Here is a 16796-nt window from a genome sequence, read left to right as displayed (position 1 = left end):
ATCTAAAGAGACAATACGATTTGCATAAACTTGGAAAATTCAAGGAAAATTCTGCAGGAATTTTGTTTTAACATTGTCCTTCTTCTAGGCTTGAAAAAGAAAAGCTGACCCTTTGGAGTTTTTAACCCATGAAACAGAGACCTTTGTTTCACTTACAGAGTGTGGAAGGTAACTACAAATGTCACCACAAACCTAGCAACACTCACTCAAAATACTGCAGACAACAGAGGATAGCACTATAAAGCCAGTAATTAATCACTGGCTTCAGTACCTAGTGCACTCAAATCAAGAAAATAAGGGCAAACAAATTTTTAACTTCTGGCTCCAAGTACCTAATCAGTGCACATTGGCCCTTTAGATTTAATGATTCATCCTGCTAACTATTTAATGCTCAATCACCCACAACCCATTAGCAAACACCTTCAGCAGGCAAAAGGAGGGACAAGTCTAAACAGAGTTGGGAAGGCATTTGCCCACACAATCTTACCTCCTCCTTCACTAATGGCTTTTCTTTCTCTTCCCTCTGTTCTCAAGGACAACATCAGGTGAGGGCTGCTGGGGAAGGGATTAGTCCTCACTTCATCTCTGGAGAGGCCAGGGCCCCTTCCAGGACAGTGCTTCTCCTGGACAGCCACACACACACATGCACTTGGGGTCTTAATTGCCTCCCAAACCCTACAGTCTCTCTGGCAGCTTGCTGTAACTCCTGTCCCTCTCTTTCTTCCTCTGTTTTCTTATGCTTTTTATTCTGCAAGTCACCCTAACTTACCTTCCTTCAGTTCCTTCCCTAAACACCCCATATTAAGTCTTTTTCGAATCCCAAATGCTCTCCCTTCACATGCATTAATAAAATGTTCCATGAAACTCTCCCTTCTTGCCCATCAGCTCCCATTCCCTGCTTGGGTAGATGTCACAGAGATGATATACCACAGGGATGATTTCTCCCGGGACAGCCCTGGGGGGATTCAGAGCTCAGGCTGATGCAGGCTACCTGGCTCCATTGGTGCTGCTCTGCTCCCTCATGTGGTGATGAGCTTCCACTGTGTCAGCACCAGGGCCGTGGGTTGTTGAGCTCTCCAGGTATGCAGCCACAGCCCGGACAGCTGGGAAATGACTGTAGATTTACAAACCTAACACTGAGTGTATTAGTCAACAGGCTATACTAGACTTGCTTACGTCAACAAACTTCTTCAGGTTATAACCATACTGAAGCCTTGCTCTCTCTATCTTACCTCTTTTCCCCCTCAGGAGCACATTGCCAAAAAAGATTCTACAAATTTCAGTGAACTGTGGTACTCGACTGGCAGCCATGATATAAAACACAAAATCTCTGTGATTGACAGCAATTACCAGACAGAATATGCACTTACCAGTGTGCCCGAGGGGAAGGCAAATGTCACCAACCCTGAAGAGCATAGTGAATATGATGATGTCCTGGTAACTTAAAAGGTATTCTTTTGCCTGAGTGTGTGCAGACATAATGACCATCCCTCTGCTGTTGGGTCTTCAAACAAATACCTCTCTTGTTACCAAGCTTACTCATTAGGCTACATCTACCAGTCATTAACTATGAGACAAACCTGTCCATGAACAGCTGATCAGAGAAAGAAACGTGGACTGGGTACAGGACTTGACAATTAAACCAGGAGGAATCAGTAGCAACTGCTAGAATTCATAAAGTTAGAGGGTTTTTAGGAAATGGTTAAAAAAGAATAGGCTTCAGACAGAAGTTGTGTTAGCATTGCAGATACAGCAAAAAAGTTTTCTAAGGAGTAGAGCATACGTGACAAATAACAATAGGCCTCTGTAGGACTGGCTTATGGATTGCAACAAGGTTATTTAATGTATATCTTTAGAAGTTTAGCATGAATAGAGCTCTGTTCTTTGTCTCTTATAAACCAGTCTTTGTTTTAAGCACCATTACATGTGTTTTATATGATTAGATAGAATGCTTGTCAATATGTGTTGCTCTATGTATGATTGGCTGAAATCTAGGCTGAGACAATTTTATGCTATGCTGTAATGCTACACCTCCTTAGCATTCCCTGTAGATCAGCGAGCTGTTAACATCCTGTCTCCATTGTCTAACAATGTGCTGAGACTGATGTGCTGAAATAAAAAAAAAAAAAAGCTCATGTCACTAGTCCAGATGTCCCGTCCTGTCCGTAGTTGTATATAGTTGCCAGTGGCAAGTGAGTTCCTCTATAAGCGTGGCATTGACAGCAACTGCCATCATAGGACAATGTTCCTCCATAGAAAATTAGGAGCTACAATATTTTAAGCAACCAAGGCTGTACATTTTTCTGGACTTTTAGAATACTTATTTTTTTAAAGGGGCTTTAAAGAACTACTGCTATAAATCTCAAAAATGCAATAATAACAGGGTCTTTCTGTTTGGAGAATGTTTCATGTTTTAAATGAAAGCATAAACCTTGTGTTAGATGCACTTACTCTTGTCCAAAATTTCTCTGACATGCTTGATTTGTACCATTATACAATGCATAATTTTTATTTTAAAAGAATTTATTTCTCAAATTCCCCCCTTCCCTTATAATGTAGTACTACTTAGCATGAAGTATTAAAGTTGGAATTAAATAAAAAGCGTGAAAATAATAAAATCCATGCAAAACAAATATTACACCCACGAGAAAACTGTTGATACTGATGCTGATAATTACCTCTCAGTGGCAGAAGTCCAGGTGCTGCTTCCGTGACACAATGCTTCCACAGCTCGCTCCTGCTGGAGTCTCCAGTTTGGCCTTCTGCAATGCTAGAGTACCACCTCCTCACAGCCCAGCCCCCCCTCTGCAAGCAGTCTGGACATATGCAAAGGACTAAAGCCAGGTATTCAGCCGTTTACCAGAGCTCACAAAGTGATTATGTCCCTGTATTCTTGCTTAAGCATGTTTTTCCGCTCCCTCCATTTTTGTAACAAAACAGTATGGAAGAAAATGTTGAACAGTTTTAAATCTTCCTTTGTATGTGATTGCTGGCTGCAGCCCTGGCTTTATGGTGCAGTGCCTTTGTGACTTCCACCTGCCATACATTACATTATTACATTTCCACCTGCCATGCTGGGGATAGTCCCATGGGCAAGCACACGGAGCACTGGATGGACACACTACAGCATGTGCAGGTATCACTGCTGTGGCAGGCAGCTGAGTCTGCCCAAAACTCATACTGGCTGCTGTAGGCACAAAAATAACACCTGACATAGGATTTTAAAGGGCTGGTTGTACACTACACAAGCTGCTTTTTAACAATATCTCAGTTGTCCAAGTCATTAAAGTGTTATCCTCATTCCTTCTATTAAAATTAATATTGATCATTCATACAATATATTGTGGTGTAATAATGTGCTTTTAAATTATTTTTTAATTTTTACTTGATGTAATAATGTGTTTTCACACTGCTGTGTCTCTAATGAGAGATATATAACCAGAAACTACTTTTTTTTTGACACTTCCTTCAATGAGAGTTCAAAACCTGACTGGATGCAGTCTGTAAAGTCAGACATTTTCTGTTGAATATCATATCTTACTACAGCTCCACCTTCTTCTTTCTTGTGAGGTTCTGGGGTAAAAGTACCAACATAGAAGAGGATGGCTGGGAAAAAAAATGAATGCTTGACTCCTTTGTCAACTCTTAATGCCTATTTAGGTATGACCATAAAGAAGTTTAATCATTACATTATTTCTCAGTTCCTAGAATCAAGATACGGAAGTGTTCAAGGAAAGGATCAGGTGTCTTGGTGAGAGCAATAAGATGGAGCAGCATCTCAACAGTAATTTATTTCTTTGCTGCTGGTACTTTCATAGCCTGCTGCTTTTGGGACAAGCCATATAAACCATGATGTTTATCCTTCCCCAGCATAAGAATCAAAAGGCATCTCTCTTCTACATGTATGCTGCACAGATTATTACAGCAAGAGAAATTATAGTTCCTATCTTTTACAAAGCAAGAGAGAATCAGAATGAGCTGCAAATATAAGAGTCGTGCAAACTACTAATTTGATCCAGAATGTTTCCCAAGCTCAATTTAAATGCATGCAACAACAACAACTATGAGTTTGAGCATATACTTCTGCCAGACATGGTTCATAGAGCACAGCATTTAGAATTCTGACGACTATTTTCCAACTCACACAGTTGAAAGACTAGAGCTGCTGCAGAATGAAAACAGTCACTTTGAGAGTAAAAAATAAATAATTTAATGCACAATAATATAATCAGATTACTCCTAAATAAACTAGTAATATTAGAAAGAGAAGAAAAATTTTTCATTACATTTCTAACAGTACAAAATGCTTTTAAAATAAAAGTTCTATCCAACAGTACTAACATTTATAAGACTATAAATAAATGACAAGATGTAGTTCACTCACATGGTAGTGAATATGTTCCATTCTGCATAAAGGTAATGCTTAATTTTTATGTTATAGCCAGTCACCGCCTGTAGCTTTTGTGCCACTCTGGCCTATGTCTTCTGCTCCAGCACCATCTTCTTGGCACTGATTCATCTCCTCTGGTCTCTCATCAACAAGAACTACTATTTACTGCCTTGTTAAGGCAAATACCTTACATCTGTGCATTTTTATCCCAGTGCTAGGCAGGAACTATAATTAAGGATATAGACTAGTCTTCAGATTTACAAAAACAGGTCAAATATCTGTCTATTCACTAGTAGCAATAACTAACTGTAAAAGCACACTGCTAATTCAACCCTTAAAATATTCCTGTGACATTCAGCTGCATTAGTGAACAAGACATGTCTCTTCATGCTGTTGCTTTCTTCTTTTGTATTTCACATTGAAGAAGAGAAAAATAGAGCAAAGAGCACCTTATCCAAGGAGGCTGTAGGAAGAATAAGAAAATTATGAGAGCTAAAGCATTCTTAAGAAGCTAGTGCAAAGGCCTAGCAGGTAATTGCAGGTAATTAAAGAATACAAATACATACATACACACACATATATATATATATATAGGTTTTTACAAGGAAAGACCAACAAATAAATGTGCCATATGAAGTTCGGAGAGAAAAAAATAACATATATGAATTTGAGTGGAAGTGAGCATTGAAGATGAAGCTGTACAGATAATTTTCCATAAGCCAAGAGAAAAAGAAAGGAGCCATGTGCAAGACTGCTTTCAAAGCTCATGCAGAACATTCAGATTTAATCATAAGGCAAGAGAAAGCAGAGCTTTCAAAGTCAACAGAGCATGCATCAAATACATGATTTTCTCAAGGGTGAAATGGATTACTGAGACATAGAAGAAGGAGGTAGTGGTTCTATAGCAATACAACACTGTCATATATATACCACATTTTCCATTTACAGTATTGCACCACAGGCAGTATTTACAGGACAACAATTTTAGAAGCATTTCTACCTAATGAATAGTTCCCTGCCCTGGGATTACTTGTAGATAGGGAATCGCATCTCCTCTAGGTAGTGATGAAGATGAAGAATCTTTCCATAATTTCTCTGAAAGTTAAAGAGAAATACTTTCATTTAAACGAAACTTTAAACAGTTATTTCAACATATTCTTTCCTGTCCTCTTTTACACTCTTTTCCTAAGAATCCTGTCAATATATAAGGAATAAAATTCTTCTAAAATTGGAACTGATGATCTGTTGATCTCTTGTCCCTTGGTAACAATCCCAAGAAAAACCAATATGAGTTAATTGCAAACCTTACTTACCTACACTGCAATGCCGAATTGTTAGCCTAGGAATATTCTAAAAGCACACAGGTGTGACTCAGTAAATTGGCACTGGGGGAGGCAGTTCCATGCATTTAGCATAGCTTCAAAGCTCATGGGACTTTTATATGGGCATTTCTATCAGGACAAATATAAATGCATTGGGATCCCTACCTAGTCGCTGGTAGTCATCATCTAGAAAACCTGGAAGAATGAACATTTGTTTCCTTTAAAGGTATTTCTGTACATAATAAATTTTCAAAAAAACTACACAAAGACAAAAATCAGGATTCTTTTTCATCCCTTGGATTAAATTTGTTTTGTTAGCATTCAAAACCAAATGTACAATAAGGAGAAATATTCTTAATTGTTTGTCTCCCCATTATGGTATACACATACATACAAGGAGAATTTTTCTGTACAGATAAAATGCAATATTAGATCAGAAAAGTTTGGTTGGAGTCCACAGCTAACAAGTCTCATCACTATTCCCTTTCTCATCAGAGGACCAAACAGTGAGTCCCAGGTTTTAAGTTAAGCATATCAAGACTTTCTATTGAAAGCTATTTTAAAATATCCTTAATACTGTTATGCAAATCATATATACTAATGAATCTCAATATCTTTCTAGAAATATTTCCCTCCTTTCACATTAATACTTCTGCTCTCTGTAAAGAAACAGTTTCTCTAAGGTACAGCACTTACATGTGAGAGAAGTCAGGTTGAGCTTTAACCTGTCACATTCAGATGTCCCAGGATTAAGAGTATCTTCATCATAAATATACTGACGTAAAATGTTCCTTATAAAATCTGGGTTCATACGGTTTTCCATAAATCCCTCTGTTGATGGTGGTACAGAAAACACTAGCTGATAAATTACGGTGGAGCTTTCATTACTGAAAAACAAAGCCAAGGATGAATGTCTTCAAGTGTCAACAGCATCTTTTCTTTTTTTTGAAAGACTGACTTTTTGTATCAATGTTGGGATGGATTTTTATTAAAAAACATTTTCCCAAGAAAGAAAACTGCCAAAGATGCCAGTTTCTGCCTCCCTTCTCAGAACAGCTCTTGAAACTGGGTATGTACTCGAAGCCAGCCAGAGACGTTTTCAAAACCATGAGGGGCAAATGGACACGTGTTCTGATGGGATGCAGTTTTCAGTACTGGTGCTTCACAAGAAGCTACTTATAAGAAGTGTTGCAATATCCTGTGCATAGTTTCACTAGAAACCTGTAGGAATGTTTATTTTCGTGCTAGCAGTATCTGGGACCACGCAGCTGTGCTCCCAACTCAGCTCTGGAGTGTATTACACAAACCAGTGAACTGGAGACCATCTGTGGAGATTTCATTTTTTGTGGTCTACCAAAACTGACTACAATTCAACAGCTATCTTCTATACTTACAGAATTCAAAACATTTTCAAAAAGTACTTGAATGGGGGAAAATAAAAGGAAAGAAAGAGAGGGAGAGAGCAAGAGAGAGGCATCAAAGAGGCAGAGAGAGTTATTATCTAATCAATATATGTGTAGAACTACAGCTTTGTACTTGATGGTCTAAATCATAGTTAGTACCCATAAGGCTAAGGAGCTACAGTTCACAGTTGAACAAAGCTGGCATGCCCAAGGCTGGCAGGGCAAGGGAGCATATTCCTCAAGGGAGCAAAGTGCCTTTGCGACTGCCACTTGCCACATTGCAACGTGGCTATTCCTTTGTCATTGCTATCTCAAAAGAACTGTGACTTTGCAAAACTACTTCCCTTGATTTTGTCCCATCTTTCTGATTTCTTTTGTAAGAGTTCTTTTTCAGAAGTCCTTGGGAAAGCTCTCTGTCTTCCCTTGCCTTCCTGCTATCTCACCATGACAGGAGACATGTATATTCCTCTTGCCTTTACATCTTTTGGGAACAAAATTATTCTCTCCTTTCTATGAACCCTATTTTATATATTTAAGATTATTTAAACTACATCAATCTGAAGCGTTTCCAGCAATTAATTTTTCTTTTAATAAATATCTTTAAACATGTTTATTAAGGGCTGCAAATGGAACCAAAGATAACAGAGATTGTGGAGAGCCTGGTTCAAGCATGGCTTAAAGAAAGAGGCCATGAAGGTATACAGCTGATGGGAAAGTAAAAGGCAGCTGTAAAGCAGCAGTTTCCAGGCTTGATTTTGTAAATAACTAGGTTCTCAGGCACCTTTTTATAAACAGCAGGATTCTCAGACAGTCTTCTCATAACAGTCCTTGGCTGCTCTGGGAACAGATATGAAGGTTTTGAGAACTTTTCATATGACAGTGAGAACACTAATTTTGGTTTCAATAAACAACCACAGGTATTGTAAACAAAAGGAGGGGTTAGAGTTTTCTCTGTAACCTATCGTGAGCTCAGATTTTGCAATATGCATGAAGTTAATTAACACTATTATAAAAGATGACTGATTTGATCAATAAATCTGAGTCGATGCTGATCAACAAAGATGGGTCGTCTCCCTTCACTTTCAACAAGAGATGATACTACACAGCAACAATATGTTCCTGTTGTTATGTAATTTTAGCAGCATTTACCACTTACACCAGATGATCCTTTGACAAGTTTTCACTGCCTATACACATAATTTTCCCCAAACAACCCTATTTTTCAGAGATTTAAATATTGTACATTAGCATATGTAAAGTCTCATCAGAAGCCTGTAATTTTCAGATAACTTTGGGGACAGAAATTGCTTACCTGAAAGAAATCACCTGAGCTGACCTAAAGTAACGTCCTAAAGCTGGAGATGAGCTGTACACCTTTGTTAGCTGACAGAGAGAGAGAAAAAAAATGTTTCTTCTATTCAATCTCTTTTTTGCCCTCACAAAGAAAAAAAAAAGCACAGCAAATCATTCTTACAAAGTGCTTTAAGGAGGATAAAAACAGGTGCTGAAGGTCAAATAGCAGCAAATATCTGCCCTGGAAAAAGGTAGAGAGTTATGTAAATTTGACAGACAAATTAATTGTACATTTGAGTGATTGCTATGTCACCTTAACACAATGGGGGCATTCAAGGTGAACTAAGAGTGTGTGCTCATGTTGCTCTGTGCAACTAATGCTGTTAGGTTTGGGGTCTAATTAGTACCAAAAGGCCCTTCTAACTCTTACTTTGTGGGGGAGAGGGTCTCTGTCTTGAGACTGCCTTCCCACCATGTCCAAATGATAACTGCCATGTATGCTGAGCATATTTCAGCTGTAACTCAGAGCTGTGCTGGCTCAGCAGAAATCACAGCTATAAACTCAGACTGTAATCATGTACTCATAAGAGAATGCAGCACGTAGGATGTTTAGCCCATATTATGCTTAGATGACTTTCCCAGGCCTCTCCTAAATTATTCAATGATTCTATGAAAAAGGTGAAGACAATGTCTTTACAAATGGTCAAATTTATGGGGAAAAAGTCCATCCTTTATTGTGCTTAAAAGCAGACAATTAATTTTTTTTCTAGATTGTGACTTTAAAAAGTACAACACAATTTTATTTGTGGACTTGCAAATGACTGAGTTGCTACGCAGGGAAACAGAAACTTAAAAGGCAAAACACTGAAGCAGAATCAACTTTGCCAAGAATTACATAAACACTTACCCTCTTAGTAATGTCCTCGGAGGAGAAGTGTGGGAGACCACACATTAACTCCAGTGTTCCTGAAAAATTGTGAAAATTTCCATTGCTTAGTAATTCATCAGGATCCCAGTAGTCATCCTCATCTGTGTAAACATCTAATAATTAAAAGGAGATAGAAAGGGGAGAAAAAAGTTTCAGATAGCTGAAGTATTGAGAAACAACCCTCTTGGCTTTCTCATAGATTTCTTAGGTAAGGACTGACTGGGAAAGACAGAAAGAAAGTGCAGTCACCTGAAAAAAGTGACAGCACCTGGAAGTCAACCACCAACCTCCATTAGCAAAAGTCATCTGCTCTGGGAGTCTGACAGGCAATGACTCCATGGGACCTAAGTCATCCATGGCACTTGTTCCAACATTACAAACACAATTTCTATCCTCATATCCAAATCTCTGGCTGTGATATTTCCTCACTTAGCTACAAACTTGAATTTCCACCAGATCAGGATACCATTTGCTTGCTGCCTGCTAAGATAAAAGCATTCACAAGAACTACTGAACTACAATACCACCCTCTGCAGTCAGTATCCCAGTTCCTTCAGCAGTTTACTAAAGGACATTAAAGGATGTTATTGTTGCATTTGTGTTCTATTAGAGTGTACATATTGCATGTTTGTATTACTGTAGCCAAGAGTGAGATACTTACTAGAATAAAGAATTAGGCTGATGAGAATGACCAGGAAGATGACTAGAAATATTGTAAATATAACCATCCATAGTTTACACTTCCAGAAAACTACATTCCTGCATGATTTCCAGCCATCTCTCTCCTAGGTATAAAAGAGAAGGGCATATTGATTAATCAAATAAGGCAGGAAAAAAATATTGAAAAATGTCTTGGCTGTCACACTTAGAAACAAAACCCCCACATAGATGGGAGAACCTCATTGGTAAGCAATGCCCTGCATCAGGGGTGCCAAGCCTTGACTACTGCTGCAGGAGAAAATGCAGACCTAGAGAAGGTAAAGGACATTCACTTGAGAGAGATCATTCCCCTTTGCACAGAAGTTCCAACTCCTGAATGGCCCATAAAGTTAAAGTACTGCAAAGGTGATTTCTTGGCTCCACATTTGGTTTTTTTAACTACGTGAATTAAATTTGCATATTCCACAAGCTCTCTTTTTAATGTTTTTCATCTCTCCCAACTAAAAAGTGTCTCTGGACGTACTTCCAAAATCATTCACCTCTGCAGCATTGATGATGTCAACCTGCATAACTTCTGGATGCCAGCATCCAATGCAAAGGCAGTGCTATTCAATAGATACTATTGCGTTAAACCCTCTGTAAAATAATTGAGAATTTTATAGTTGACTTATTTTTTTTCAGAAGATTGGAAACTTGAAGGCTATTGAGTGTATTTAACAGAGAGTTTAATGCAAATCTCACCTGCTCTATGAGGTCAAAAGAAAACTTCACTCAAAGCAATTGTGCAGGTATGTACATTCATATGGGAGAGAAAGGACAATACCTTGCCTGTTATTTAATTTTTATAAGACTGAAAACCACGACAGAAATTAGTCTTTTAATGAGTTAATTCACAGGATAAGTATTAAAAAAAAAAAAAAAAGGCGGGGGGGGAAGGAGTAAGCTTAGGTGATGGATGGCAAAACAGATAACTTCATCTGTTTTGTTCCACAGCCAGAAGAATCAGAGGACTGAAGCAAGGCTTGAATTCATAAGCAGACCATGCTGTCTTTTTAATTACTCCTCTCTCTTCCTCTCCATCCACCATAATGGTAGTAATAAACTCTATGTCTTTTCTGTCATCAGTACCAGGTAAGGAAAAGCACGTGCTGTAAGTTGTCTGGGACACACACATGCAGATTGGCAGAAACCAGCTGCTGCTGGAGGCAATAATCCAGGTTTCCTTCCTTTACTTTTTGAACTTTCTAGGAACACAGAATAACAGGGAGGCTTTCACTGAATTTAACTGAATTGAGCAGCTGGCTAAAAGCTTCTATGTGGTGGCAGGGGAACAGGGAGAGAAAACAGACACACAGAGAAAACGCTTACAAGAGAGATTCCTTCAGGAACAGAGGCAGAAAAAGGAAAACACTCTCTGTAGACACCTCTGCACACAGAACTTTGCTCTGTTGGAGCATGAAAGGCAAACATTGAGTATGGTTTTGTTGACAGCACGCTTTCAACTGTCATCTCATTTACTTTTTTTGTTATTTGATTTTTAAAATATTTTATAGAAACATATATATATATTTTATAGAGGTATGAATTTCAATTTAATACTTAACATTAGCATATAGTTTTGTATTTTAAAAAATTTTAAAAGCCAGTAACTACTGCCTAGAGTGCAACTATGAAATCAGCCATAGCCTCATCAGTTGAGACAGGCAGCTGTCAAGTCCAAGTTTTGACTGAGCCACCATATAGTAAAATCAGGACCCCTGACAAAGAGAAATTATTTGCATCTGCTTTCCAAAGCATTCCAAAACTTCGGAATGCTGAACACTTGCTTTATTAAAATTATATTATATTATATTATATTATAACTATACTACAAAGAATACTAAAGAATACTTACCACTAACTAACAACTCATGACTGTCTGCAGACTGACAGTCCACACAGCTTGGATCCGATAAGCTAATTAACATAAACAATCTCCGCCAGAATCCAGTTACCAAATTCCTTCAAGTAAACAACCTTCCCAACACATTTCACATGTGCAAAACACCAGGAGCAGCAAGCAGAGATAAAAACTGTTTTCCCTCTGTGCTTCTCCAGGAAAACACCTGAGAGAGAGAATTATGTCTCTCTCTGTTCAGAGGGCATGTTAATACCACACCACCACATGTTTAGGCTATCACAAAACACAACTCTTAATCATACATAGCAAACTGGCTTGATCCCAAGAAAGCATTCAGTTCCACAACTAGTCCAACATCTTCCGAACTTTGCCAATAGGCCAGGGGGAAGCAACAACAGCCGAGAAATTCTCTCCCTGGTGGGCAGGAGAGCTCTGATTAACCTGCCAGCTGAGCAGAAAGCAGAGCATTGTAACTTCCAGTAATCTGTATAGGGCGGGAAGCCACTGGCTATAATCAGCATAAAGAGAGCTCAAATGAAAACTCAGCTTTGGAAAGGATAAGCCCAAGGGTAAGGTTTCTCGAGATAGTCCAGCAGACTTAGCTCTCCTCCCCCCTCTGCTGCTCCTCTTTGCACCTCCTGGAATGTGTCTAGCCCTGCAGCGAGCTGATTCAGCTTTCCAGACCACGGGAGAAGTAACTTGACCCCTGACACAAGAGAACAGAGCGGGGTTTTGCCTAGTCAGCGGAATAAATGAGCCCCAGAGGTGTGAGCAGCGGGGCTCTCCCAAGGCAGCAGTGAAGTCACAGGAGCGGGAAGGGACGGGCGGTGCCTCAGGCAGACAGCTCCCGGCAGTCAGCCGTGCCCACAGAAAAGCAGGAAACATCTTCCCACCACCACAAATACTCCTGCAGTATGTAGTGTAATTCACTACATACTACAGCAGTCACGTGTGAATATGTTATTCTTCTGCCAGAATTAGTCTGTTCTGTAGCTTTAAAATAGGGACTAGGAGCTACGTCCCTTAGGATTCATGTGCTGATCTTAGCTGAGGGTTTTGAGCATTCTGTTAATACAAATTCATAATGGTTAGCAACTGAAAATTACTCAGAGATAATCCAGCATGCTCTGTTCGAGGACATCTTATTTTTGTTTGGTAGCACTGTTTCCTGGTTGACTTCTACTGAAAGAAAGCCTGGCTTTAAAACTTATTTCAACTTTTCTCTTTTCTGGTTTTGAGCCCAGTCCCACGGATAGCACATTAGAAGAGAAAGCAAAAGGAGAACCAATTACAGTTTCACTTCCTAAATTAATGCTTAAAATCCCACTCTCAGAACATTTCATTGATAAGGAAAAATAATTACCTTTAACATTTTTTTAGCCTCTTTCCCTCTACTTCAAACAGGAAATTAAATAATTTCTACAAAATGTTCCTTCAAGTATCATTTCTCTTGCTGTGTACTATTTCCACCACAGGAAGGATTAAATGACCAAATGAAATTCCTACCTTTCTCGTTTGAGCATTTAGAGGCTTGTCACGATCAGTCTCACTTTCCTCCACATTATGTTCCCGTAATTCAATAATCTCTTGCTCCTGAGCAGAACTCTGCCTTTTCATTGCTTCTGTCTCAGAAGAGGGTCCTCTGCGAGAACCTCTGTCTCTGAAGTGAGCATGGAGCCAGCTCATTTCCTTCTTGTTTCAGCTGCTATTATGGTCAGTGGTAGCTCAGACACGAGGCTGGAAACAGGAAGAGTGGGGATAGTGTTCACAGGAGAGGTCTCAAAATACTGTTAAATTAGGGGAATTCCTTGGAAGAACAAATAAAGTCAGCTGCTCTAGCTGCAGAGAAAGGGAAGGCAGAGGAAGTATTGATTTGCATAGCTATGAGAGCTCTGACTCTCAGCTGTGCAATACTAGGTTTTCCAGTTTGCCTACCTGCCTGTACCAGCCCTTGACAAGCAAGTGACTAAACCTTCAGCAATGCGGGGATGATTTTGAAAGGAACCAGTGTTTTCTCTGCTGCTGTCAGCCAAAACAATAAAATGTTATTACTGTTATCCATGCAGCTAAACAGATGCGGTGCTGAACAGCATGAACAGAGTAAAAGTTCATAGAGCATGTTGTTTGCTTAGGGTGGGACTCTGTCAACACTTGTGATTCTAGTCTCCCTTTATAGTCAATAAAGAAATGAACACTAACGACCTTTGTGCTATAAATTGTTCTTCCTCTAGCTATTATACTGCCTAAAATCATATCTAGTGTTAAAGAACCATTTATGTCCTTTAACATACTATCCAACCTAAACCTGAGAAGCTGCTTTCTGGTAAAAAAGCCCAGAGGACATAGATAAAGAGAAGAGAAAGATGGGCTTCAATTTCATTCTGTGCTCTACAGGACATGCTTTTATGAAACAACTGTGGTGATTTGGTCTGCACTAGCTTCCCACATGCCCTCTCATGTGCACTAGGAGTCTCTCATAACAGCTTATTGTAGCCAGGGGCTGATTACGAACTCAGCCTCCTAAATATCCTTGATCCTACCTCATCTTATTTCTCCTGTTCACATGCCATCCCCATGTTTCTCCTTCCTTTCCACAGAGCATCTCTCTCCCCTCTGACTCAAAAGGCCTGGGCAGACAGCTGGTACCCACACCCTTCCTTACTCTTTTGTCCCAGCACAGGGAGTATCATGCATTGAGAACCAAACACAGCCTCTCTCCCCAATGCCCTTTCCACTCACAGCACCAGTCCTTTTTCCTGCCAAAAGCTCAGGGTGTTCTCCCCTTGTCCCACCACTCCAATTTTCTCTTTGTGCAACTCACCTTGGTTCTGCTGCCTGAAGCACACCCAGGGTTTGCATTCCTGATGTCATGTCACACTCATCCAGGCAAAGGCACTCCATGAAAGTGAGCATGTCTTAGGTTTATTCCACAAGTAAAAAGAAATAAAAATTGCATACCCCACACATTTTGGTTCTGAGAATCTTTAAAGCTCTGGAGGACTGAAGGTGAAACTGAGCAGTCATCAAGATCATAACATGTATCTGGATCTACAAAATCTTACTTGGGACATCTGACACTAGAAAACCGTTTATCTGGTTCTCACTACTCCTGCTGGATATTGGGCTCAATTATTTAATTTCTGCTCACAGTAGACCTTCCTACTGGATTGTCTGAAATCAAAACTGCTCCTCTGAGACAAAGAGTTAATGATTATACAGATCTCACCATGCAAAGGCCAAAGTCCTTATTTTATTTTATGTATTTATGAAGAAACTGCTTGAAGTCTTTCTTGCATCTGGGGGATCTAACTTCCACACTTTGTGCATTTCTTCCATGTGAAATTCTGACCCTTCAGCTTTGCAAAAACAGGAAAGTCCAAGGCACCAATGTAGTTCTGATTACACATGGGGTTTATAGTTTCAGAGGCACATCCAAACAAACAATACATAGTCCCTTGCAGTTTTAGCACATGTTTATTAAAAAGGAAGATGTGAATAATTGAGTATCCGCTAAAGAAACAACCCTCCTAATATGCAGGCTTTGAATATAGCTTATGCTGTAAGTTTGACACAAGCTGGGGCAAGATGCCCAACAGGAGAAAGGAAGGAAAAGCAATAACAGTGTTAAAAAGAGCAGTCTCACTGCATGCAGATTACAGTGCTAGCCCTTTTCAACATTTACCCCACATGCTGCCAAGGGACGTCTGACACTAAACAAAGATCACATACTTATGTACTGCAGAATGAGTGTGCTGTGTGGACTGCAATAAAAGGTGTTCAAACTGCCAGTTTCATCTTTTAAATATATATATTAAAGGTGAAAGCTAAACACTTCCAAATATTGAGCACATCTTAAAGACCATCTAAATGGTCTTAAGGCCATGTAGACAATTCTTTTATTAAGCTAAGTACTGGTATTCTGAAGTCCCATAAACAGCTTTGGAAACGTTAAATTGGCTAGATTTGGAGTGATAAGCTCATCAGGAGAATAAAATTTAAAAACTTAGATCTACTACCAGGGTTAAAGGAATATTGCTATCATTTCTTATGTTACTTTCTTTGAGCCCAAGGATGAATCCAACCACATACATCCATTCTCCTTCTATGTCCATTTCAATTTAGTGTGGCCTTGTGGGCACAGCCCAGAAAGATACACCAAAAAACAAATTTCCTGAGCCTGCAACTCTGCTTTCTGTGGACCAAGGACAGGACAAAAAACAATCCTAACCTACCAGGAGCATGCTAAAAATTCACAATGGATGCCAGAGCTGGAGAACTACACATGTAACATATTGCAAATATTAAACCCCTACAGTTAGTTCAAATTCTGAAGAGAATTTAAGAAGGCATTATAGTTTCTTTTTGTTCAATGAATTACAACTCATTCATTCCTTCCTTTTATTTAGACATCATCCCAAAGAACCTAAACAATACTCTTCCAGTTACTTAATGAAAATTTCTTGCATCCTAGCATTTTTGAGCTATATATCTGGTATTTTTAGGAAAACACAGTAGAGACCCCAAAAGTTACAGCCCAGAAAGTAAAAATCATGCCGTTGCTCATAACTGGAAAGAATTAATCTCAGCTTTACACACAATACACTATTTATATTTTTGAGAACGATGAAATAATTATTTATGTTTAGGATCCTGTAACATACCTAAAGACTTGAATATATATGGCATGTGGCCATTTTTATCCAGATAAAATGTGGAAATAAATATAGATAACAAGGGACAAGGAAGGAGAGAAGGGTTATGAATGAGGTATGGCTGGATTTTTGTTACAGGTTATAATTCATTTTATTTTGTTTCTAAGGCAGTGCTGTTTCTGCAAATAGCCATAAGGAAGATGAATTCATAAGGAGCCCGGAGTTCCTCTGAGGCTGAATAGTTATTT

At 39.1% G+C, this 16796-nt stretch overlaps 1 protein-coding gene across 3 annotated transcripts; it reads right to left on the bottom strand.

Annotated features, from left to right (window-relative positions):
* Positions 1 to 4025: 4025 nt before the first annotated feature.
* C2H3orf52 (chromosome 2 C3orf52 homolog) lies at positions 4026 to 13846 on the bottom strand. Of its 3 annotated transcripts, XR_009417819.1 has the most exons (7): positions 13403 to 13846; positions 9998 to 10121; positions 9316 to 9449; positions 8428 to 8498; positions 6409 to 6599; positions 5391 to 5485; positions 4026 to 4853 (listed from the first exon to the last, which is right to left on the bottom strand). XR_009417819.1 is itself a non-coding variant. In XM_059466161.1 (6 exons), coding segments are annotated over exons 1-6 (702 nt in total). In that variant the 5' UTR covers positions 13583 to 13846; the 3' UTR covers positions 4026 to 5483. The 3 variants fall into 3 exon arrangements, 2 of the variants coding, with proteins under 2 accessions (XP_059322144.1, XP_059322145.1); XM_059466161.1 differs by having other exon boundaries at positions 4026 to 5485; XM_059466162.1 differs by having other exon boundaries at positions 4026 to 5485; positions 9316 to 9374.
* Positions 13847 to 16796: the final 2950 nt, after the last annotated feature.

Source organism: Ammospiza nelsoni, chromosome 2 (assembly GCF_027579445.1).
Source record: "Ammospiza nelsoni isolate bAmmNel1 chromosome 2, bAmmNel1.pri, whole genome shotgun sequence".
Lineage (NCBI taxonomy): Eukaryota > Metazoa > Chordata > Aves > Passeriformes > Passerellidae > Ammospiza > Ammospiza nelsoni.
Note: the sequence above shows the minus strand (reverse complement) of the source record. Positions and strands in the feature narration are given on the sequence as shown.

What these genes read in the sequence shown, in the direction of transcription:
- C2H3orf52 (XM_059466161.1), bottom strand. Translation starts at nt 13,582, where the DNA reads ATGAGCTGGCTCCATGCTCACTTCAGAGACAGAGGTTCTCGCAGAGGA. An exon ending in TAAATGCTCAAACGAGAAAG is followed by an intron (nt 10,122 to 13,402) that starts GTAGGAATTTCA and finishes TTTTATACCTAG; the next exon opens with GAGAGAGATGGCTGGAAATC. An exon ending in GCTCAGGTGATTTCTTTCAG is followed by an intron (nt 6,600 to 8,427) that starts GTAAGCAATTTC and finishes TTTGTTTTTCAG; the next exon opens with TAATGAAAGCTCCACCGTAA.